This window comes from Oryzias latipes, chromosome 5 (genome assembly GCF_002234675.1).
Source record: "Oryzias latipes chromosome 5, ASM223467v1".
NCBI lineage: Eukaryota > Metazoa > Chordata > Actinopteri > Beloniformes > Adrianichthyidae > Oryzias > Oryzias latipes.
In genome coordinates this window covers 7,375,946-7,401,403 of record NC_019863.2, presented here as the reverse complement: position 1 = coordinate 7,401,403, position 25,458 = coordinate 7,375,946, and the positions used below count along the sequence as shown (strand labels likewise).

Genomic DNA, 25,458 nt, shown 5'->3' with positions numbered 1-25,458 from the left:
CTCCTCCATTCCTCGAGCATCTTCTCACCACCTCAGATCCTGTTAAACAATCCAGTCAAAATCTCCACTGCCATGTCTGTAGGCACTTCCATACCTCCACATGTATATCATCAGGACCAAGAGCCTTTCTACTCTTCATCCTCTTTAATGCCCCCCTCTGCATCATGTCAACTACGGTAACTCTCTACCTTTTCCTGTCATAGTTCCAACATTCAAAGTCCCTACTCTCATTCCAACACTCATGACTTTCTTCTTCTCTCTCAACTTCAAATGTGCCTTCCTCCTCTCCTTCTTCGACCACCGGTAGTCCACCCCCAGCCTGTCGGTGAACAGCACCAATGGCGTCTTTGTTAACCCAACTGATCTGGTCTGGATTTCATATGTCTGATTTGCATATTTGGTAGGGCAAAGATTTTACGTTGGATGCCCTTCCTGACACAACCCTCTGGATTTGTCCGGGTTTGGGACATGCACAATAAGGCTTTAGCTTGGGCCCCCTCTTTCCTTTCGTTCATTAATTTCTGATCATGGACACCTTTTGGGGGCATTATCCCATACATAACCTACAGTTGAAATATGATTTTACCTTCCACTTGGCTTTAGCAAAGTTCTTCTCAATCTGTGCACAGACGCCGTCTTTGATGTTTTTGTCTGAAGCAGCATTTCCAGAAATCCTTGGGGAAAGAACAGAGTAGCACTTAGTTAATCAACCTTGAATCAGAATTAAAACAGCTCCAAGAAATTTGCAAGTTTTTGGTTATTCTAACAAAAAAATTAGTGAAAAAAAAGGAATTTATCTGTATTTTCCAAGTGTTAAGTCTTGGTTTGTTTGCTGATCATGAATTTTTTGGGTAAAGTTAATTATTTTTTCCCTTAAATCTGTGGGTTTCAGTCACTTGTGTCTCTTTTTCACAGACCAGCAACTTTTACCTCCAAACATCAAGATTAGATCAAACAGTGCACTGGCCTCACTATTCAATAAAATGTTCAAATGTTGTAGCAGACTCACTCAAAGCAGATCATTTTGAGCTTCTGCCCCCTCTTTTGTAATTCACACGTTGCGTCTCTGAGCTGAAAGCTCAAAACAAGTCTGATGGCAGCTGTGTTTGGCTCAACGATGCACACATTTATTTCACCGCTGTCACAAGATCTTCCACTAAAGTGCGACAGATTTGAAAGAACATCCACTTCTGTGCCTAACAGCAGTGTGTGGAATGAAGAAGTGATGGAGACATAACGAATGGGACTTCTGTTGACTTTCTATAAAAAAAAAGATCAGCAGTAAGAAGAGAGCAGCTCATTGGTTTACTGTAATTCAAAGACGGGCACTTTAAGGCAGTCTTGCATTGATGCAGCTTCTGTGATTCAGAGAGTTTTTAATTAGTCTGCAATGATGTGTGATAAGAGTCCCTTCTGCAAAGTTGTTACTTTATTATAATTCATCATTAGTCGAGGAAAAGAGGAAGAGCAAACTAAGCTTTGTTATCAGCATCCAGGCTGGAAACGGAAAAAGACTTGTTCCTTTGTTGAGCTGTTTTCCTTTGACTTTCAGTTGACATTTCCTTCCTCATAAAGTTGATTTGACAACATTTTTTAACACCTTCATTTTACATGTCTGCACCCAGACTCCAAAGCAGAGACTTGATGTTGTTGTGACTAATGCGTTAACACTGACTTTTCCTGCAGTGATTTGAGATTTACGGCTTGGGACTTGGTGTTGTGCACGTCAGAGGAAAAAAGGTGTGATCTTGAAACCTTGAATGACCAAAGTGTGGGAAATGTGAAGATCCTAAAGACTCAGAAAGTCTAATCAGTCATTGTTGTCAAAAAAATAACAAGATCTATAGAATCTCAAAAAATTGAGATCAGAATTCTAAAAAAAAGTAGTTTTCTATGAATAACATTGGAAAAAGTATGTAGTTTTTTCCACTCAATAAGGTGCATTTAAGATCCAATTTTTTTTTTTTAAAACAACAGTGTACCTTATAATCCGGGTCGCTTTATAGATTAATTTTGATTGTGCTTACTGATGATGAAGTGACTTTGAGAGGTACACTGCACTCTGTCAAAACGTCAGCCCGAGTTCCAGACAAGATTGTGAGTTTTTGTGAATGCTAGTGTAGGCTAACATGTGGCATGAAGCGGTGTTCGACTGCGTAAAGCTACATTCACACTGCCCTCTGCAATGAGCATTCAAGCAGCCACTTCTAATGAAAAGTATGTAAACGTGCATAATTTTAAATCCACGGAAGTGCCGGCCGTTTGAAAATTGATGATGGAGCAGACGTTAATATGTGCTTCCTCTATCACAAACATAGCTTTTATCAAAATACAGCTTAGTTATATTTACTTATCAGACATGATTTATATTTTTTAGCAGAAATCTCAAACGTAGTTTAGCTGAGCGAGATTTTAAGTCCCTCTGTTTTTTTCATTTTTACCCATCATGCCACTTGCTGATCGAGTTTCTGTCTTTTATAAAGTTTCTGTAGTGTTATAGTCTCAGAGAGAACTCTTCTCTCTTGGACTGCAGGCGTCTCTGTCATTCTTTATTGTACCAAAAACGGAGTGGGAGGTTGAACCTTCATCTGTCAGGCTTCTCTCTAATGGAGCCTGCTCAAAGTTTAGCTTCAGGAACAAGCATCCCTCTCAAATAAATTCCTTTTTCGTTTTTTTTTTCTTTTTAGTAAAGTTACAGGGCTTCTTTAAGTCACCCTGAGTCACCTATGCAATTAACTTTTATCCAAAATCTGAAATTATCCTCCAACTAATTTCCACAGATCACTGCTTTCTCTGAATCTGCTGAGGGTCATATCCTGTTGAAAGGGAGTTCTTCCTCAGTGACTTGCCAAGCTAAAATGAATCTAATAAAATCCTCACCACTCATGGGCTATAGCCTCCTGTGCAGTCAGCCGCTGGTCTTGGTCCACTTCCATCAAAGATGCCACCAGGGTTTTGGCTTTAAAACACAAAAAGAAGGGGACAAGTGAAGATTTTTCCTTTTTTCTTTTTTTTGCACCACAGACAAATCAATGGAATGGAAATTACAATCTCTTACCAGAATCGGAAATATCATCCCAGTATGGGGAATCAAATTCATAGTCTCCCGATAATATCTTTAAGAAAAGGTTCTTGTCTCGATTGTCGGAGTCCTCTTCTTCAGAGTCATCATAGAATGGAGGGTTCCCAGACAAACTGTTGAGGTTAGATGCAGCAACATGTGGGAATGTGTTTTGTATTTGAGTAAATCCTTCATTCTTTTGTTATAAAAATAAAGAAAAAGACTAGAGATGATGTTAAGAAGCACGTACAGTATATACATGATGACGCCTATGGCCCAGCAGTCCACAGGTCTTCCATATCTCTGTCGTCCAACCATCTCAGGGGCTGTGCATAGAAACATTTCAGCTTTTCTGTGTTATAATGTCAAATGAAATTTCACATGTTCTGCTTTCTTTCCAAGTGTAATGTCCTTTGATTGACTAAAAAGCATTTTTAAAGGAGGCAAAGTTTTGTGTTGCTCACCAAGATACTCTGGAGTCCCACATGGATCCTTAATTAGTCCATTTTCAAGCTTTGCAAGCTGGAAGTCACTGATAACAACTTTGGAGTGCTTCAACCGATTGAAATAAACCAGGTTCTCCAGCTGCACATGTGAAACAATTTATTTCAACAAGTCAATGGGATTCCATTTTACGGATGCACTATTTCCACTCTTTTCCTATTTCTTTCAAAGTTAGCCACACATTTACTTTTTTCAATGTTGGTGAAGTATAGCTGTTTTTCACTAGGTGTCAGTAGCACAGTGTACCTTTAGGTTTCTGTGGACGATCTTCAGGGAGTGTAGGTATGCTACAGCCTCCAACACCTGCCTCATGACGTTGCTGGTGTCCCTCTCTGAGTAGTAACCTTGGTCTAGGATCCAGTCAAAGACCTCCCTTCCTGTAGCTCTGACAACAGTTTGCATCAAACACATTAATGACACGGTCAACATGAGGCTTGTGACTCCTAAACATGAAAAAGCAGAGAAACAGCACAGTAGCACCACTCAATGTGACTTACAGCTCCAGGAAAATGAAGTACTCTTTCTTAGTTTCAAACGCATCAACTAGTTGAAGGATGTTTTGATGCTTCACCCTGTTGAAAGAGAGATTAGAGTCAGGAGTAACTTGATAGGAGGAATGTTAAGCAGAACCATATAAACAGCAACAAATCAAGACCATTAAGAAAAAACATCTTAAGGCATTTGGCTAATGTGTGACTTTATCAGTGGCATGTCATGGAAATAAGGCTATAAACATTTGGTAATCTGACATTCACTCATTTAGGGCAATAGCCTACATATTCATTTATATTATCCTTTTTTATGGGTTGTTGATGTTGACTTCACTTACAACTCAATTTCCCCCAATGATTTGGACGTTTTCTGCCTATTTACTGTATTTATTTCACAAAAACATGCACAAACCTGTGTACTCATGGTGTATCTGCTGACTGAATTATCTGCACTTTTACAAACAATACATAAATAAATACAAAATAACTTTAAAAAAACGTAAAAAAAAATACTAAAAGATTTAAAAACCAAAAGATTTTCTGGTGACAGATGAGCATTTATTGAAGGCTTTTATTCAAACACTCCAAAGAAAGGATTGTCACATTGTGCCAAGTAAAAAAAAATTAACCCATCAAACAAAACATAAATGAAAAAAAGATCATCCTAAATGCAACTATGGAAGATTAAATATTTTCATTCTAGTAATTATTTGAAATATAACTTTGACTGAAACATAGTGAGTCCTACAGCAGTTTGTCCTTCATGGTCAGCCGCAGACATGTCACTAACTAAGCTTGAACCTGGGACAATACAGAAGACGATGGGAAAACACATGGGAGTACAAATTTGAGTGCCCAGTGCCATTAACAATTCTTCATGGTCTGCATAAATATTATACATTTATGCTTGATTGGCAACAACAACTGAACATGTAATTTTAGCATCATTATGCAAATGAGCGGACACAGTTTCAATTCCAAAAGAAGACGACAAAGCAGTCAGATTTACCAACCATATGATGAACATACATTTTCTATAATTCCAAAAACAACAGTTTTTATAAAGCAGAAAAAATGAATCGGTCATTAAAGGGAAATTAGATCTTTGTCACTTAGAAAGCAAATCTTCACGCTAATGCGGTTCCTGTGGGGTTTGTGCTTGAGCTGCAGGAGAAACTTGTCAGTGGTTCCAATGTCCTGACTAACATTTCCTCTTTTTAAATAGATAGTTGTTTATTTAACTGCTGAGCCTCAAGCAGATGTTTTCATTTCAACATTTTCATTTATTTTCCTTGTTCTAGTCAGGAAACTTTGAATAGATCTGATGACTGATTGTTTAATAGCTGAGCAATGTACAGTGAAGCACTATTTTGTTTATAGTGTTAATTAGCAGTTAATAACTAAGTTAAATTATTAAAATACTTAATCAGATCTGGACACTAAAATGCATTGAGTAGAAATCAAATTATTAAGTTTTGGACATAAAGATGAACCAGTTCATGATAACGTTGGGGTTCTTCAGAACCTGTACTCAGCAGATCCCATTGATGCAGACTGTAATTTCTTTTCTAGTTGTTAATGGAAATTTAATTTAATTAAAGACCCACTCCAATCATCTTTGATCTATATTCAAAGTGTTCCCAGTGATCTTTTAATTATGATTATGCTGTTTTTAGCTAAAATAAAAAAAAAAACATATTCAGGAACATAGTTTCTACACAGTTGCAGAAGTTCACTGGAAATTCACCTCTGAGTTGTGACTGTTGGCTCTCAGAGTAAGCCTGCCTCTGCTTCCCAACATCCTTCTCTTTACCTATCTTAAGGCATTTGCCCAATGTGTGACTTTATCAGTGGCATGTCATGAAAATAAGGCTTTAAACTTCTGGTAATCTGCCATTCACTCATTTAAGGCAGTACTTCTCAAATAGTGGGGCGATGTGAGTAGTAGCTGTTTTGGGTACAGATAATACGGGCAATTGCTCGGGGCACAAATGGGGGGGTGGTGACAGTGGCTCAGTGCTTGGAGAAAAATCTGCGCCGTATTGGTTTCCTATTATCTGTTCTATCTATCTATCTATCACAGAGTGTGGAACAGCCTGAAACTGTGAACTGCCATCTCTGCAGCTGCAGTCCTGTCTCCTGTCACACACGCAGCTCGCGTGTGTGAGAAAGAGAGGGGAGGGGTGGTGGGCTCAGGAACTCGGATGCGGAGCGCTCCCTCTGTTGCGCAACAACAGGATGTCATAATTCCTATAAAAGTACATGATCACATAATAATATGACAAGTTTCAGTGTTTTGTTGTAGTTTCTGGTAGAGGACTTTGTCCCATATGAATTCTAACTTAAAAAATAAATTAAAAGTAAATCAGATTATTTTTTAAACAAGCAAATTTAATCTACTTTCCTGTTTTTAAAGATTTTGAATTAGTAACTGTTGGTATAGTGTTGTTTTTGTGCAACTCTAGTGTATTTCTCGTAATGAAAATCTGCAAATATATGTATGATCAAATCGACCCGTCTTTCTTCGTCTGTCGGGTTGCCCCAACGAAAAATCCTCTTACTTACATCTTTAGGATCATGATCTCATTCTTGCCAGCTTTCCTCACTTTCCGTCCATCCTTTTTGTGGAATTTTTTACACGTGTACATTTTCAAGGTGTTCCTGTCCTTTGCTCGGAAAATCTCACAAAACTCCTCTCTGTGAAGAAGACAGCGAGCACACGTCATGTTACAGGACAGAAACCGACCCGGCTGGAGGTGTCTGAAAGCACACGGACGCACTCACGTTTTAACAATTTGTCCAAGGTCATACTTGTCCGTCACTTCTGAGGGACTGTTGTAATCCTTCTTCTCTCCGAGTGTCAGACAACCAAAGGGCATGGCAGCTTCTGCCCTTGCTGGGGAGTATCCTGTCACAACACAACCTGCCAACACATAACATCCTCTTGGTTTCTACCTGAACAGTGAACCATCAAGTGCAGTTTTACTTATGACTTGAACATGTGGTTTAATAAGGACGATAAAACAACAAGAATTTTGTAGCATTCATCCTTCATTATTCATGAAAATATGATTAACAGAAGAAGGTGTTGTTGTGGTGATGCACTAATAGAAGCAATAAATCAGTGCACACATTTGCAAAGCACCTGGCACTTTTTCAGTTTCAAATCCGAGAAAAATACAAAGTGAGAGTTTTGAAAGCGCAGAATTTACCAACACTGCAGAAACAACAACAAGGTTGAATAAAATCACATTAAAAATAACGTCAATATTGTCTATAGCAAACTCGGTAAGACTGCTGGGATTCAGCCCGCAGTGAGCCGGCAGCACTGCAGCAACTGCTGCAGCATTTATGATTTCATTGAGGAAAACTCAGAGGAAATTTCCCTGTATTATACAGGTAGCTGTAACTTTTGTTGAAGTTTATAATGAATCCTGTCCAGTTTCTACGAATCTATTGATGTAAAGTAATTACACAGAATGTCATGTGCATCGTTCCATTTCCTCACTAAGCTTTACACGCCGCTGCACATAAAGCATCAAACGTACCTATCAGTCAACAAATTCATGCTTTTTCTTTGAATTTATAAATTAAATATACTATTGTAAAGTTGTGCAATCAGCTTGGAGATACAATCTTCATATCAGTCTGTATATAATACAGTCAAAAATTATTTGAAAGAAAAATTCCAGATCAAGGTGAAAAAGTCTAATAAATGTCTTAAAATTGGATAAAGTTTTGTACTATCAGAGGTTTTAAAAGAGGCTGATGTTATGTGCTTATATTCATGTGCAACCAAGCACAAAACGAATGGAAACTTATGTAACACTTGCAGCCAAGAAGCAGATTGCTATAGTGCAGACACATATTTAATAATAATAATAATTGATACTTTATTTTTTCCCACAATGGGGAAATTCTTCTCCGCATTTGACCCATCCCCTGGGGAAGTGTTGAGCTGCAGCCTAACTGCGCTCGGGAGGCAGTAGCGTAAAGGGTCTTGCCTAAGGACCCTCACTGGGTGATGTTAATTGCTTGCCATTAATATGGTAATTGACCCAGTACCATTGTTTATCCCCCTGGATTCCTGCTTTGTAGCCACTTACCTTACCAAACGAGCTACCTAGCCGCCATTTCAAGCGAGTCCGACGCTAAATGTTGTTGTTGGCCGGACCTATGAACCTAACCCTAACCGTTACTCTGCCTCTGGGTCCGTGCAGTCAAGAAAAAAAGTTCAGCACTTGGCCACACATATTCAGAAAATTACGTGTGAATAATCAATTTCTTCAAACATAGGTGATGTATCTGGAGCTGAAAAGAGGTGTGCGTCTCAGAATCACACTAAACAGCCTTTTTAATGGAACACAATACAGATTAAAATTTGAAAGCTTGATTACTCTCAAGCTCTGTTAAGAAACAGTTCTGGAACTCTCAGTGTAGCCAAACTCTCAGAGTACCAGGAGTGTTTTACTAAAAAGAAGTAAAACAGAAACTGAGAGGCACTCTGACAAGAACAGGGTTCGCAGATCCAAATGTCAATGCTACGAAAGACACAGGGCCACACTCAGAAAACAAATTCAATACAAAATACTAATGACATTTGGATAACAAACAGTGTTTTGTATATTTGTTTCAGTTTTTAAGGAAGACACGCCTGACAGGGAGAATGTAAAGTGCCTAGGGTAGGTAGGACATCTACTTTGTTGTTGAAATACATCTCTCGACCCACACTCCGGACCAGGTGGTGGTGGTAATGCCCCACCCTGTTGTTTGCCACCTGCCATTAGTTAACACCAGAAGAAGAAGAAGAAGAAGCACACAAACGTTACTACAAGTTTAAGGTAAGTTGTTAATCTTAAAATTACGTTTGCTCATGTGTTTAATCATCGTTTATAGGTTTAGATCATTCTGGCTAATTGAATATATTTCCATTAGATAACACTATAGTACTCAGACGTGTTTGTTAACCAAGGCGCATAACAAATTAGCTCGCAATGTGCTAACAGATAGAGCATGAGGATTATTCGAGGATACAAAGCTAAATTTGCTAAGCTAACGCAAAGAACAAGCAACTAACTTTATGTCTAAAGCTGCAATGGCAGGAGTCTCCAACATCAGACTCCGGAGCCACATGCTGCTCACCTTTCCCCTTATTGTTGCACTTTAGATTTGAAGAAAAATGCAAATGTATGTTGGTTATGCTTATTTATTTCAGTTTCAATTTGTAATGTAATTTTCATCTGACCTCCAAAATGCACATGTGAGATAACGGAACTAATATGGTTAAAAGGTTAAATGTAATGTCAGAACTGCTTTTTAGAATAAGTGAAAAGCACACGTTCTTATCTTCTGCTTTGTTCTGGTGCTTTGTGATTTTTCAGATTTTTCAATGTCTGATCTTTTTCTCAGACTGCATGTTGTCATTTGCTTTTTTTTCTGGTTTGATAATGATCCCTCCAGCACCCTAAGGCATATTTTTGGCATTTTGTATTCAAAGTCCTCAGTTTGTCTTGGGACTGCATTATGTGGATTTCAGTTATCAATCTACCCCAACATGTCTTTTTTAGATCTACAAATAAAACCGTGCAGATGGAAAGCAGTTCCACCCTTTTGCATCAGTGACACCAATCAGAACCTCAAGTCTACATTTTATTGTGTATTGTTACTGTAAAGGTTACATTTCGTCTGTGACAAGTCCTGCATTTATCAAAAAATGGATTTAAGGTGCAATTTGTTTTTCTTAAGGCATTTCACTAATGCCCTAATGGCCAAGCTGAACATGAAGGGGAAAGAGAGGCTATACAAGTTGACAAGTGGATGCACAAATAGCATCCATATCTTTTGCTTTCAAATTCAAGCTGTGCAATACGCATATCGCAAAAGGCTGCAAAAATTCCAATAAATGGTTACCTTAAATGTGCTAAACCAAGCTTATGGCAGCTTGAAGTATTTAACGAATCAAATAAATCAGTTTATGCATTTGACCAATCAGATCCACCCCTTCACATTGTTGATCAATCGGATGGAGCTCTTTTTTGTTGTTTGTTAGATGTTCGCCTCCTATGTAGACGAGGGTCATTTGGAGTGTAGTTTTTAAACTGTTTCAGTGAAATGGAAACTATGTTTTTGGTTGTTTTACTATTTGTTCACATACCTCAAGTTATATTGTCACCGCATTATTGATCACTAATATTGCATATTGCAGGTATTCCTCATACCGTGCAGCCCTAATATATATATATAATATATATATAGATCCATAGATAGATCGATAGATAGATAGATAGATAGATAGATAGATAGATAGATAGATAGATAGATAGATAGATAGATAGATAGATAGATAGATAGATAGATAGATAGATAGATAGATAGATAGATAGATAGATAGATAGATAGATAGATAGATAGATAGATAGATAGATAGATAGATAGATAGATAGATAGATAGATAGATAGATATTCATGGAGTTGGAGTCATGAAGTTTGAAGTGACAACAACTAAAGACTTCATAACGATGCAGGTTCCACATGGAAGTGGAGTGTCTCTTTTTTTGGCAAGTCTTACAACAGGAATGGAAGTCTGTACAAAGGAGTGGGTGTAGAGACATTCTTATTGTCTGTGGCCTCCGTCAAGACCAAAGGCAAAGATTTCTCAGAGCTATCTCATCCAGAGCTATTTTACAAATTACTGAATAGCAGTTTTTATCTTACTGTGAGGCACAAACAAATCCATTTTTAGAGCTGCGGCTTTTACTGAAGAGTTAAAAAAAAAAAAATCACAACTTACTTATACTATGTGAATAGTAATACTATGCAGATTTCATACCCTAATATTTTATTCATTCAATTTTTGGAATATTGGCAGTTTCACAGAGTACTAAAAATGGTAAGTTATGATAATGAAATCAGTTTTAAATGATTATTTTCCTTGTTTTAAGGAGGTGGACTGTGTGTCTGTGGACCAATTTTTAATAGTTTCCCCAGTGTCGTCAGTCCTCCTGTGGGACCAGTGGAGCGACATAGAATCAACACAACGCACAACAAAACATGCATACAGATACATGCAGACCCAACGATTTCAAACCCAGCAATATCCTGACACAAAAACTGGTCTGTTTGATAGAGGAATGCTCTGATCTTTATTTTGAGGAAGCTAAAGAAGTCATCCACAAAAAGATAGCACAACACTGAGGAGCCAAAAGTGCCTAGCATGTCACTTAGACCTGAAGGAAAGAGGAAATTCCTTTGAAGACAAGAAAGGACAGATTCTGGACTGAAAGAACAGATGGTTAGAAACAGCAGCCCACTCTGTAAAGCCCATGACATCCAAGAGTTGACAGAAAATTCAAAGTTTTGGGAATTGGGATGTTTTTTAAACTCTTTAAAAAAAATCCTTGAATAGATTTTTGCAGAATCATATTTTTGAGAGATATGGCTCATATCAATGATGATACGTTGTTTGATTTCATACGTTTTTACTCACAACATGTGTTTAAGATGCAAAAATATTGACATAATTGTTCAGGAAAAGAAAAAGCTCATTTATTTTTTTATTTTTTTGCTACACTTTTAAAGCAGCAACTGAAGAAGCTACTCAGGTGAGCAGCAAACATCTTCTAAATGCACATTTAAAGTCCAGTTAATCTGAAGAAAAGAATCCTGTGATAACATGACCCAGATGACGGAGAACCTTCACTGACATAATGCTGTTAAAGTAAACTTAAGGGTCAACTAGCCAAAAGGACTGCATCTCTTCTATTGCATTCCTTTTAGGTCAAGCACAGACTGGCAATATTGTCTTTTAGACATGCCACATCCATATGGAGGTTTTGTTGATACGAGCGAAAGGAGACAGATGGATACACTAAGTTTCTGAAACCAAATGTCCTGCTGCAGTTGTCCTGCCTGAAGGATTTCTGATTACCATTTACTCGTTCAAAATGTCCCTTCTCTGTCCTGAAGGGGAAAGCTCTCAACTCTCCATTAGACTGAAGTATGGGGGACATTTGAGAAATGGAATATGCTTCAAGGACAACAGAAAGATGAACCATTACTGCTTTAGCTATAACCTAGATTTATCTTAATGCACCGTCTGGGTCTGGAATTCTATGCCTTAATTGTCCAGGCCTCAGTTCAGAGCTGTGTCCAAAACCGGTTCCCATTTGATTTGTTTAAAAACATAAACTATCTTATTTCTTTCCATAATGGTTTGTGAAAATTAATTTTGTTCCACAGACATTATGACGAATAATCCCTTCAAAATACAAACTAAGTAAGAAAGTGAAACCAGACCAGAGTACTAAAAAACATTTAGAATCTGCGTTGGATAAAATTTACTTTTCACAGTTTTTGACTTAGGGTTAGGGTTAGAGTTAGGGTAACCCTAACCCTAACCCTAACCCTAACTGCAGAAAATACCACAAAGACTACATTAGCTCACACAAAGTGGAAATAAATGTTGTGATTATTATTAATCCCATTACTATATTTATCTTATGCATTTGTACTGCTTAGTCAAAAGTTGCTGTTAAATAATAAACATTAAAACATATTTTGTTTATTAGATTCAATATTTTAAATCATATTTATTCACACAATTTATGTTTGCTTAGATTTTACACATGACAAGGAGTAATGCTTGCCCAAATTTAGCAGATAAAAATTAAACATTTTAATTTTAATAGTGTTATACAGCATGCTGTATAGGCCAAAGGAAGACCTGAATACAGGTCGAAACACTGCCGCCAAAGCATGCTAATTTTGTTTCTATTGAACACTTGTCTTTTTTTGTCCTTTTTTACCTTTTTTTGATGTTTTATTTTTTTTGCTCTAATTTGGCTTTTTTATTCTCTTTCACAAAATTAAAAAAATATATAAAATTATAAAATTATAATTATAAAAACAAACAAAAACATAGTTTTCCATTACGCCTTATTAAATTATAATAACAAAGGCAAACCTGAAAAATAAAAAAACATGGATGGCGAGTGGAAAATTCTCCACATCATGCAAGCACAACAAGCGGAAGGTATCACAAATGGCCAGGAAAAGCTGCATAAATAATACATACATGTTTTAAAAGTGGCACATAATTTATGCTGTCCTGTGTTGTCCCAAGACGGACTTAAAAGCAGCATTTTATCGAATGCAAAACCTCACAATAAAAACACTGTTTTGCTGTGTCACATAAAATAGCTAAGGCAGAAAGCATGTTTTAGTTAGTTGCTATAGCCTAGTGGTTAACACAGGAGCACTTTGTATTTTTCTTGTGCTGAGAAAATGTAAACTCCAGGGGATGCACGATGGATTCTTCACATTTGTTATCTTTTTCTTTTTCTTTGACTAGATTTATTTGTGTTAACTATCTAATAATTGGTAAATGGCAAATACTTGTATGCATCACTTTTATGCTGGTCTACCTTTCTTAAAGGCCCAAAGCGCTTCACAGCCACAGTCACATTCACACACTCATGCTGCCGAACACTGGTGCCAACCTGGTGCCAACCTGGTGCCAACCTCGAGCCCCCTTTCAGAGGCACATCCACTGAGGAAAGCCACACCTTGTCCCTCCGGAACACGTGTCTGGTGGCAATTGGCTGCAGCAGTGAACCTTTCTTGGTTCCTCAACAACATTGACTGGTCCAAGTGCGTTGGCAGCATTGCACAAATGCTGCTGGTCCAGATGTGGAAGCTTACTGTTCTTGATGGGGAAAAAGAGAAGGTTGGTACCTTTAAGCGGCCGGAAAGGGGAAAAAACCAGAGGAGATGACAAGGGACTTGTGGGCATATTCAGTCCACAGATGTTGAGAGGACCATGTGGAGGGAGTTAATTTCATGAACTCTTTTCATACCCAGAAGTAAAAAGACTCGATCTCTAAGGCACCGCTTTAGAGATGCCTCTAAGGCATGTGGGTGTCTCCCATTTCATGACGTCATCCAAGACCTGACAGAATGGCTGCGTTTCTCCCACGAAAATAAACAACATCCGCATGTGAATACTGTATATTTGCCTTTAGTTCCGTCACAGACAGAATTGTGATGGCTGAACATTTCAGTATTTACTGAAATGATGAGAACATTCTATTATGTTCTCTGTATCAAAAATCCTCTTCACTTTCATGCAAATCATTTTCCTGGAGACACCTTTCCATCTTTCTTTAATAATCCATGTTCAAACCAGTTCCTCGAATTCATTGCTTACTTTTTTTGCACCTCCAGCAGGAAATAATTTGCTCCTTTTTCTGCAGCCGTCTTCTCAATATCACCCATCTGCTTGTGCCATTCTCTAAAACCTTTAGGATCCATCCCTAAATGTAATTTAGATTCCTCAGTAGAATGTTCTTTGGCGTACGCCACCGCACAAAATCTAAAAGCTAAATCGAATGAGTGTTTCCTGGCTCTCTACGCTGGTTCACAAAATAATACACCTGCAAAAGACACAAAAGATACCTGCACAATTGTGCACAACCAAGGGAGTGGGGGTGTGGTGGGGCTGGAAGGGGACTCTTACTGGAAGGGGCTGTTCTCACTTGTCTACATCAGCTCATGAGGACCCACTCGTTTTCATAGGTTGGGAGGGGCTGGTGCTCAGAGCACAGGTATTTAGAGGAATACTCAGAAATGCGTGAATGGATCAAAATATCACTTTGGGAATATTAATAGTAAGGAACAAACATTAGAATTTACTTAAAAGCTCTAATTTTGCATGGTATAGGCCCTTTAATGTCAGGCTATCAGATTTGTTCAGACACCAAAAAAGCTGCCTGGGTGATTCCTGGATGACAAGTCAGGCGAGAACAGTGTCCCCACTTTAACACCTGGGGACCTAGACTATAAGAGACAAACAAACTCTCCGTGGGACAACCAGCAGGTGTAACAGACTTTACGGTCATTGAGTTCTTGATCTTACGCTCCAGGGCCCAGCGTGTAATTGCCAGCACAATTGTTTCTGGGAGTTTAGTGGCGCATCCAGCAATTTCCGCCCCTTCCTTCTAGTGCTGGCGGGACAGCGCATCCAGCGTGATGTTTCTCTGTCCGGCCTGTAGGACAGTGAGAATCTGAACCTGTTGAAAAACAGGGCCCAAAGAGCCTGGCAGGAGTTAAATCTTTTGTCGGTTCTGATGTACTCCATGTTCTTGGGGTCAGTCCACACAAGAAATGGCTGTTCAGAACCTTCAAGCAAATCCTGCCACTCCTCAAGAGTCAACTTAACTGCTAGGAGCTCTGTTCCCTATGTCATAGTTTCTTTCCACAAAAGTGAGCTTGCGGGAGAAAGAAGCGCAGGGGGAAATTTTGCTATCAGATGCCCTCGAATAACACAGCTCCCACTCCGGTATCAGACGCAGCTGCTTTCACAATGAATTATTTGGAAGTGTATGGTTGAACTAGAACAGGAGCTGTAGAGAAGCGTGTTTTTAGCTCACAGAACACTTTGTTGACCACCTCATCCCAGACTAAACTTACCTTAGCAAATTCAGTCTGTGATGAGTTGCAGCAATGTCACTGAACCCCCTGAAGAAACGCCTGTAGAAGTTGGCAAAGCCGACAAAATGCTGCAGTTCTTTGTGGCCAGTTGGAGTACGCCACTCCTGGACAACACAAACCTTTGTGTTGCCCATTTGGGCAGATCCAGGAGACACCAGATGGTCGAGGAATGTGATTTGGGCAGTATGAAACTCATTTTTTTTCTTTGCAGAACAGCTGGTTTTCCAGAAGACCTAGTACGGCTTTGACATCCTGCACATGGGTATCATGGTCTGTGGAAAAGATCGTCACACAAAGGGACACACAGAGACAAACTTATTAATCATTTCCTTCAGGCCATGAAAAACTGCCGGTGCATTGATGAGCCCAAAGGGCATAACCAAATACTCGAAATGTCCATTGGGAGTGTTAAAGGCATTCTTCCATTCATCCCCTTTGCACATGCGAATCATACACATTATGCAAGTCCAACCTAGTGAAGACCTTGGCTCCCTTTGTAAGATCAAATGTAGTTTGAAGTAAAGGTAAAGGGTAAGTAAGTGTTGCGGACTGTGATTTTGTTCAATTCTCTGCAGTCTATGTAGAGTCGTAATCAAGCATCTGACAAAGAAGAAAGCAGCCCCTGCTGGAGAGGAAGAAAGGCGGATTATGTCAGTTTGAAGACTTTCCTGTATATATTGTTCTATGGCCCCCTGCTCAGGAAAGGACAAGGGATACAGGTCCTTAGGGGAATTTAGCTGAAGGTCTATCGCGTAGTCATAGAGACAATGGGGCACAAGTGATTTATCTCAGGTTTTACAGAAAACATCTCTTATGTCGTGGTACTCTGGAGGAAAAGTAGTATGATCAGGGGCCTCAGGATGGGGTAGACTACGGACCGATAAGCGTATTAATGCAGCGCTCATGAGAAAATAGGGACTCCACGACAACACCCAACCAGAAACCCACTCAATATGGGGAGGATGTCTACACAGTAATGGAAAGTCTAGAATAACAGGAGGACTCATGGCTTCAACTACATAAAAAAACAAAAGTTCAGAGTGGTTCCCAGACACAGTCAATTTTACAGGAACGGTGCGTACAGAAACTTTGACCGTTAGATCAGAGTCCAAAGGCTCCACAGGAATCATTAACCACCTCCAGAGATATTAAGTCACCATCTGAACCTGAGTCTATGAGTGTGTCAAACTCTCCCTGCTGATGATTACGTGATAGCAGGACTTTGGTTGGTGGTCTAGAGCAGTGTTTTTCAACCTTTTTTGAGCCACGGCACACTTTAACCTTGACAAAACTCCCGCGGCACACCGGCATTAAAAAAAAAGGATAAAAAAAACAGTCTGTATTGATCCACAGTCCCTCCATGATCTCACAAGCATTTTTTTGATAATTGTGGCAGAAAAAGCTGGAAGTTGCGGCTGTTTTTTCTAATAGATGTAATAAAAGCTAAGTTAGAAGATTTGAAAACTTTTTGATTTGTGTTCGCTGTTGTTTCAAGACGTTAAGAGGAGAGACTCGTGCGCCGACACGCTCCCGCTGTCACTTTTAACCCAATGCATCATGGGAGATGTAGTTCAATAATCCGGCGAACGCAGAAAGACAAGCGTCTTTGAGCTTCATTGTTTTGTTCACTTGTTCCACGGTCCGACACCGGATTCTGTGGAAAACTACACCGCTAAAGACGAGCTTTAGCTGGTACTTTTTTTAGAACTGTGCGACTTTTCCAGCAGAATTCAGAACAAGGAAGTGAAGACTTTGACCACTTCTGATTGGTCAGACTGATGACATGTGATTAAGATCCCAAGAATGATTGGTGGAAACAGTTAAAGGGGCGGAACTTTTCCTGACACAGCTGAAGCTGGGGCTAAATCGTGGCATCGTCATTCTTATCAAAATGTATTTAATAGAATCAAATAAACACAAAGAAAAAAGTATTTTACGATCTTTCATATTCCTAACTACTCAGTGTTTTATCAGGGCCTGTAGGGATGAACAAAGAACTGAAATCCTGGAGATGGAAAATGTTGTTAAATCAGTTAATGAGGGCAATTTACCACGGCACACTTGACCATCTCCCACGGCACACTAGTGTGCCGCGGCACACTGGTTGAAAAACACTGGTCTAGAGGACCAAATAACAGACCAGCTCACCAGCTGACCTTCTCCTGGCGAGCCCTGGGGTTTGTTGGACAGCTTCTGATTATGTCCCCAGCCTACCCACAGTAAAGGCACAGGCCCCCTCCCATGCATCTCTGCCTTTCAGCAGGCAAAAGATGACCCGATCTCAGCTGCATGGGCTCTGGAGGCGGCATGGAGGATGACAATGTGCTGGGGCTGCAGCGATTGTGGAAGCCAGAGCTGTTGGTATAAATGGGTAGATTTCTGCCATCCTACGATGTTCTTTAAGATCATACGTCTTCTGTCTCATCTGACGATGAGACTCCAGGTCATCAGGTATGCCACAAGCTGCAAGCTCATCTTTGAGAGAACTGGAGAGACCTTGATAGAAGACATTCACACATGCTTCGTCGGTCAATACCGTGCTGGCAGCAAAACTCCAATCTGGCACAGTCTGAGAACATTCTGAAAGCCAAAGAAGTTGGGAAGCTGCAGCGCAAGGAGTTGTGGATGGGTTGAAGACACTCAGAAGCTTGGCCGAAAATGCTTTGAAGGAACGCCGATGGTCAGCCACTCTGCTTCACTCAGTTAGGCACTAACGCATGGCTCTCCCCTTTAGATGTTATGATTCTGGGCCACTCCACCTTGGCAGCTCATCTCAGCAGTGCAGTCAGCTGATTCACTCCGCCTTTATAAGGCCGGCACACTGCAGCTGCCTGAAGCTACAGCACTTCAGTCAGGTCGCCTTCTTCACCTCTGCCCTTTTGCTAGGCCCCGAAAGTCTCATGCTTCTGAGCTGTCTTCTCCTTCCTCTTTCAAGTTTGCTTTCTACTGGTGCCGACCTGTTGCCTCTCTCAGTAGTGTTTGGAGTTGTGAATCTGTTTTGTTCCCCATGGGTTTTTAAGAGGAAAGACTTTCTTATGTCAAGCAAAACTCCAACAAGATGATCCTTCTCAGTCTGTAGTTTGGCGTCACACAGTCCTGCAGTTCCTCTCGCCTTGGACTCCTGCTGCCATGAGCTTTCCTCGCACAAGAAAGTAAGCCCCCTGTCATTATCCATTGTTGTGGTTGGAGATAATATAACTTTTTTCTCTTGTGCAGCAACTGCTGCTCCACCTGCTGGCCTATGACCGTGTTGCTCCCAGAGACTCCTTTTTCCTGTCCAACCTGAGTCCCAAAATAAACCGTCTTGTGCTTTAGCCTGTTTGCTTTCTTGGCATCCATATCCAAAACTCTGACATTAAAAAACTCAGAGCATAGGGAAACAAACATTTATGGAGCTCCAAGATTCCAGTCATAAAGTTGCGCATCTCTTGGCCCAGAGAAGCCATTTCTCCATTCAAAATATCCTCCTGTGAATGGGGAGTGGGACCTCACATGCTTGTGCTTGCCCTCCTGGGCCTGTTATGATTGGTTTGTGGTGTCATGGGCTGGTCGGCGAGGACCCAGATGCAGGGAAAGAGGCTGAGTCGAAAAGTCTAATGATTTTCTCTATCAGAGGAAAAAAGTGAAACAAAGAGGAACAGAGGAACTGACAAACACAGGGCGAGCATACAAAATGAACCAACACTGAATACAGAAAGAAGTCAACTTAAACAGGTAGAAAACTTAATCATGTAAGTGCAGACAGCTGTACGCTCCTCCACAGAGACCGGGTGAGGGCGCGGATCAGCTGGGAGGAGTCACAGTCAGCCTGCACAGAAAGAAAAGGTGAAACACCAACAAAAACCAAACACATGCGGAACATAGATAGTACGTGTTATTATCACGACATAACGAATTACGTCATGTTGTGATAACGAGATAAGAAAGAATGTTTTTGTTTCATTTTTTTTTACAATCCTCTGAAAAACAAAGCAGTTTGTCTGAGAAAATGTCAAACATGAGAAAAACATATAATTGATTACTTTAATTGTGCTGATGTTCTTGGTCATAAACTTTGTCCAAATCAGCCATCATCATTGGAGGAGAATGCTAGTCTAACTACAGGTGTACAGGCAGCTGCATTTCAGTGATTCTACAGTTTTTGTCCATTTCATCATTGAACAGATGAGGGGATCGGGTTCTCTACATGGTTACAGATTGATGCATGTATGGTGCGTGCTGCGTGGAAGAACTGCGGGTCAGAAAAAGATGTGTTTCTTCATGATCAGGGCTCCAGACTGCGACCAAATGGTTGCATTTTGCGACCAAAATTTGAGAGTGTGCAAGTAAATTTTACATCCAGTCGCACATGTGCTACCAGTAAATTTGCCTCCCCCACCCTTCGTATTTTTAATACATCAAACGTAAAAAGGACAACAGGAAATTGGAGTTGTCCTTACCATTCAATTTAGTTTTAACATTCCTCTCTCCCTCAGTATGATCTGTGTTATTATATATTTTATACCTATTTGAATGTTTTGTAATGTATGTAGCCTTTTTTAATCAACTGGTATTTTACATTATTTTAATTGATCACTGAACTACAAAAACCCATCAGGACACATGTCCCATAATGCATTGTTTTGTAGTCATCAGGGCAGCTTTCAGTCAGTGCAGTACTAAATTTCCAGCTGCGTTCGCTCAGGTTGGGGGCTTGCTCCCACCCCTTTCTCGTGATATTTTTGTCTTGATTGACAGGAGATGTTGAAGCAAAAACAAAAATATACGTCACACACCAGGTGATCTGTGCAGCGTTGAGTCCACCTGGGTGATCTCAAACACGCTTATTGTGCATCTTGGCTGCACTTATTTGGTGTCACCAACATAAATTTCCATCAGTTTTCTTTACTATTTGTACTGTCATGACAGCGATGGTGCTATCAGTTTACCTTGTTGTTGCATCTTCAAAAGTGCAGAATAAAATGTGACACTGAATTAGAACAGCACATTGTAATTTTTGCATCTATTATTAAAGTATTTATTAGTAATACAGTGGAAATTAGTAGATTTGGTTAGCATGTTGATTTACGGTATGCGCCCCTAAGTTTTTTCTGGTTGTGCCCCTAAAATTTTCAGTTAGGGGCCACAGTGCTCCTAGTGAAAAATGTTAGTCTGGAGCCCTGATGATAACAAAATAGTAGATTTCAATATCACAAGAACATAGGTAAAAAAATGTAAAAAGCAAGACAGGCCATTCTCTGCTATTGTATTAATGTTTTAAGGCAAACATTTAAGTTTAAGCGTTTGGGTGAATTAAGGTAAACAAGATCAAACAACAACAAAAAAGTTCCCTTTATTCTATGTTTAACTTTAATAGGTTGAATCAGTGATAACATTTGCTGTGCATGGAAACAAAGCTCTATCTTTCTGTCGAAATACTTCTTGAATTGATAAATATTACCGTAAATCAAAATGCTTGATTGCTGTGATTGCTGGAAGCTCTGAGGATTCAAAAGGGCCAAATGTTTGTGTGGGAGAGAAGTCCCTCAAACTTGCTTCAGCTCTGCAAATGCTGTCTGAGGAAAACGTTTAAGAACATTTCAAAAGTTAACTCTTTTTGAGTGAGGACTGGTCACTAATGGTACTCCGCTGCAGCCATCTCTCTGCAATCAAGCTTCTATTTTTCAACCGTGACCACCACATGCTTTCCTTCATGGTCTAGCTTTGCTTCAAGTGCGTTCTTCTCATTGCTGACCTGTTTTCTGGAACTTCATCCTGTGTTTCTGTCCAACACACGAGTTTCTAAACTTTTTTTGCTTTGGTTTGGATTTTGTTTTTTTCTTGCTCAGTGTTGTCTGAGCTTGCACCTTGCTTTTTACATTGATGCTAGGAGTCTTAAGTAGCACATGTATGAGATAACAGAACAAAGAAACACAAAAATAGCAGAAAAGCTTATTGAAAAGGAAATGTCACCAAGCATCTCTCACGCTGCTGATTATCATCTTTACCTGTTCTGTTGTCTGCTCTGCTGCTTGGAGAGTTTCTGTTCTCATTGCAACTTTTCTCCACCTCCCATCCATTGACTGTAGATGGAAACTGGACGAAACAATCCCTCCCCCTTCACTTTCCCAATAGGAAGTACCTGCTGGCTCCAAGAAGCCAAAATCCCACAGACTTCTATAGAGAAATACTCAGTCATTATATTTATCAGAACAACCATTTTTGCACCTTTTTCTGAACACCTTCTTGCTAATCCTAATTTTTTTCATAATATTTTTTCTTCATTGCAAGTTAAAAAGTTATACACTGACAATCAGTCGCCTCAGTGAAAGCATGTGATGCCCACTGGCCCCCACCTCAGCTGTTTGATTGACAGATTATCCTGAGTTTTGAGTGGAAGAGGTGTGGACTTCAAACACGCTTACACACGATTGACGACTATAGTTGTTACAGAAACGTTGACTCAGACTACTTGGACCAATCTCTGTTGTCTGGCTCCAAAATGGTGAGGTCCGAATGGTGAAAAAATGGCGACTGAATTGGTTTTGTTTTGCTTGAGCCGGAAATAAGGCATTTCCTATAGGTGGCGTCATACGCAAGCCGTCTAGTTCTCTCCTATACAGTTAATGCTCCCATCTGCAAAAAATTACTGATAATGTTACTTTAACATTGGCCTCGGCAACACAAGTTCAAGAGACCACTTCCGATGCAGTCTATGTAAACAAATGTAAATGCGTGTCAGACTTCCACGTTCAAATCTCTCGCTTTCACACATCACTACGCACATTTTTGCAACCGTTTTCGGGCTCTTCATACAAAATATGTGTCTATTGAAAGTTAAAACCAGTTGAACTTTGACCATGTGTCGAAGTGTCCTTGGGCAAAAGACAACCCTAAATTTTTTTTTGGACAGCTGAACACTTGCCTCTCCACAAAATTTGTATCCTGCCGTAGCAACTGACAATGTGGCCTTCACAACGTTCTCATCTCCTCTCATCTCAACGCAGTTCTGTGAGACCTACTTGCCTGCAGATATTTACCTTTTCATGGCTTTACTACTGCTACCTAAAAATGTGGTGATCCAGAGAACTTATAGTTGTGTCATCATGCAACTGAGACTGGTTCTTCTCCTCCCTGTGGCCTAACTTTGAATAAAACGTATCTTCTGATTTTAAGCTATTTTGTGTGGTGTGCTGTTAACCTATGTAAAGGCTTTAGGTGCTAACCTTCCTTAAAAAGAAATTTAATCTTGATTCTTTCTCATTTAAAATATTTGTGTTAGTCTTTTGGAAACTAATGCGTGTGCTGATTTGTGGTCAATTTAATGAAAAAAACAAATGACTTTCTTCCAAGGCACAGTCTGAATGTGAGATTGTGTATTCTCAATGGAAAGGAAAAGCAACGTGAAACAGTGGAATCAGGCCAGATCTGCGGATTTGGCCACAGCTGAGCCTCTTCAAAGAGATCTGCGTGATGACAGGGGGCAGATGGTGGTGTTGCATGAGCCAAATTCTATAACATAAAAATCCCTCTTTTTTTTCAAGAATGGAATTGTTACATGGGGCTAGAAAAACACTTTTGCTTTTCAAGGGTATTGCACAAGAAATAAGGTTACTGGGTATTTGTTTTCTCTTTAACTAAAAGGTCAGATTTGAAGATCTAAATTAGATATAAATCCATCTTTGTGTTTGCGTGCTTCTGCTATGCAGTGTCGAGTCTACCATTCATCCCTTTCTCAAGCATCACTGGCTCATTTGACCAGGTTCTTATGATGTTGTTTAGTTGCCATGGTTTCCGAGTGCTACACTATGCACCAAGGTACTGTGTGCAGAGCAGCTCTGTGTTCTTGTTGCCGTCACTGTCCAAAGACTGCTCCCACTTCCCATGACTGCGACCAAAATAAAAGCCAAATCAACAAAACCAAACCCCCCGGAGAAGATCTGTTCAAAAACAAGGGCTATCCGTGATGCCTGGCTCACGAGCACATGTAAAAGTGACCCAGTTATCGGACTTTTGATTTCATGACCTACATGCAAATGTCCGGTGCTGTGAGGCCACAACAATATTCACATAAACAATTCAAACTGGTTTTGTAGTGAGAAACTTCACAGATGCACAGATCGCATGAATATAAATCACCACGTCTACATCTGTTTTCTTTGGAAGTTGGGCTAGAATTCAGTATGTCATTTTTTTGGCACGAAATCAGTTGTGCAGAAAAGCTTGTGAATCTGTAATACATGAAATTGAATTATGAATGTGACTCTTGAATGTTGACATCCTCAGGTATGGAACAGGGCTCATCCGTTCTGCAGAAATAACCAGCACCTAAAATCCATTCCTAAAATAATCATGGCTGTTTCACAATTTATTGTGATTCATTTAAAACAAAAGATAAGAACACTTCCAACAAAGTCCTGCATCTGCATGGGGAGCTTTTCATTCACTCAAGTTGGAGTCAGAGGTGATGACAGATTGTGAGAGACTCCAAACCAAAAGCTTTATCAACAACTGCAGGTTTTCTGTGTGTTTCCACAAACCCAACAGAAACAAATGTGACAGAAAGCAGCTTTCTTTTTTCTTTTTCCACAAGCGTATCTGTTCTGGAAAAGTACCTGAAACATCAGGAGCTCAGTCAGATTGACAGTTCTCCTGAAATATTTCTGCATGATCATGATCTGCTTCCAAACTACTTCAAACTTCAGTTTGGGCACAAAATAAACCAAACGAAAACGCTCCCAGCCCAAATGTTTCCCGATTTCAAAAGTTTGAAAGAAAACCTTTTATCCCTTTAAAATAAGAACGAACATTTAACGTGACACGTTTTCACTTACCTCTAATCAAGCAAGCCGATAAAAATCCCCAAATCCAGCCCCTGCGAAGCCACAGGCAGCGCGTTTTCAGGAAGATGAGAGATCCTCAAGTATTTCCAACAAGTCAGCTTATTCTCGAGAGTCAGCGATTGCGTGGATGTGTGATGGGGAGAGCGAGCTGTGATGCAAGGAGGCGGAGATGTGTGAGACGCAAGCTGGAGCGCTCTAATGTTTGATTGCAGCATTGCATCAAATGTTACGACATCATCATCCTATGGACAACTTTTGACGGTGAACGGACGCGGTGACGGTCATGCTGCCTGCAGGCTGACCGCAAAAAGGATTTTAAAATTCACAATCAGAGGTTGTTGTTTTTTTCAAATTAAATACAAAAAAATGAAACCACAATGTGTATTGAATGAGAAAATTCTGCGTAAAAACGCATACAGATGAAAAATAAAAACTTTGCACAATCTGATGCAGACACTAACTCTGTGCTTTCACAACTCACAAGGCTGATAAACCCTCACATCTCTTTTTATCTAACTTAAGAATTTACTGCTGTCATAAGATCTTTTCTTGCCTTTTTTTAGACCCTTAAAACACTTGAGTTATTTCTTTAACTTACTTTTAGGGGTTTTCATGTTGGGATGTATTTTTGGGTTACTTTTTGGAGCAATACAACCCCCCCCCCCCCTTGGTTTTTTTTTCTTCTTCTTTTTCTAGTTAGAATAACCCCAAAAAAAGGATAGCCCTCTTTAACCTCTTATTAGGTTAAAAATAACGCAACTTTGGTTCTTTTAATTAGAGAGATTTTAATCTTTTTCTTTTTTAAGCATTAGGTATGACATTTTTTTTAATTTGACTGCATAAAGCAATCAAACTATTGTTATTGTTGCGTATCTTCAGCATGCCTCAGCTAATTTAAATTATTCGGCTTTAAAATGTTTCGCTCATTGAGGAAACATTAGTCTTCGTCAACGGAAGACTAATATCGAAACATGTAAGATATGTGAAAACACACAACCGTGTCTGATAATAGAACAACCTAAGAAGTCAGTTAACACATACAGACTCTATGAACTTTATTGAACAATACAACTTATCTTTTGTTTTGCGATCA

The 25,458-nt window shown here is 39.6% G+C and overlaps 1 protein-coding gene across 2 annotated transcripts in view; it reads right to left on the bottom strand.

Annotated features, from left to right (window-relative positions):
* LOC101175642 (caM kinase-like vesicle-associated protein) overlaps positions 1-24,557 on the bottom strand; it is a 31,010-nt gene extending 6,453 nt beyond the window's left edge. Inside the window, exons 1-11 of one of the 2 annotated variants that reach the window (XM_023954832.1) lie at positions 24,357-24,557; positions 15,523-15,815; positions 6,841-6,979; positions 6,622-6,753; positions 4,063-4,137; positions 3,812-3,950; positions 3,526-3,646; positions 3,312-3,387; positions 3,059-3,195; positions 2,881-2,959; positions 587-674 (exon numbers count right to left, since the gene is read on the bottom strand). In XM_023954832.1, coding sequence (XP_023810600.1) covers positions 587-674; positions 2,881-2,959; positions 3,059-3,195; positions 3,312-3,387; positions 3,526-3,646; positions 3,812-3,950; positions 4,063-4,137; positions 6,622-6,753; positions 6,841-6,935 — 942 coding nt within the window. In that variant the 5' untranslated portion in view covers positions 6,936-6,979; positions 15,523-15,815; positions 24,357-24,557. The remainder of the gene's footprint in view (positions 1-586; positions 675-2,880; positions 2,960-3,058; positions 3,196-3,311; positions 3,388-3,525; positions 3,647-3,811; positions 3,951-4,062; positions 4,138-6,621; positions 6,754-6,840; positions 6,980-15,522; positions 15,816-24,356) is intronic. The other variant, XM_023954831.1, reaches the window with a different exon arrangement.
* Positions 24,558-25,458: the final 901 nt, after the last annotated feature.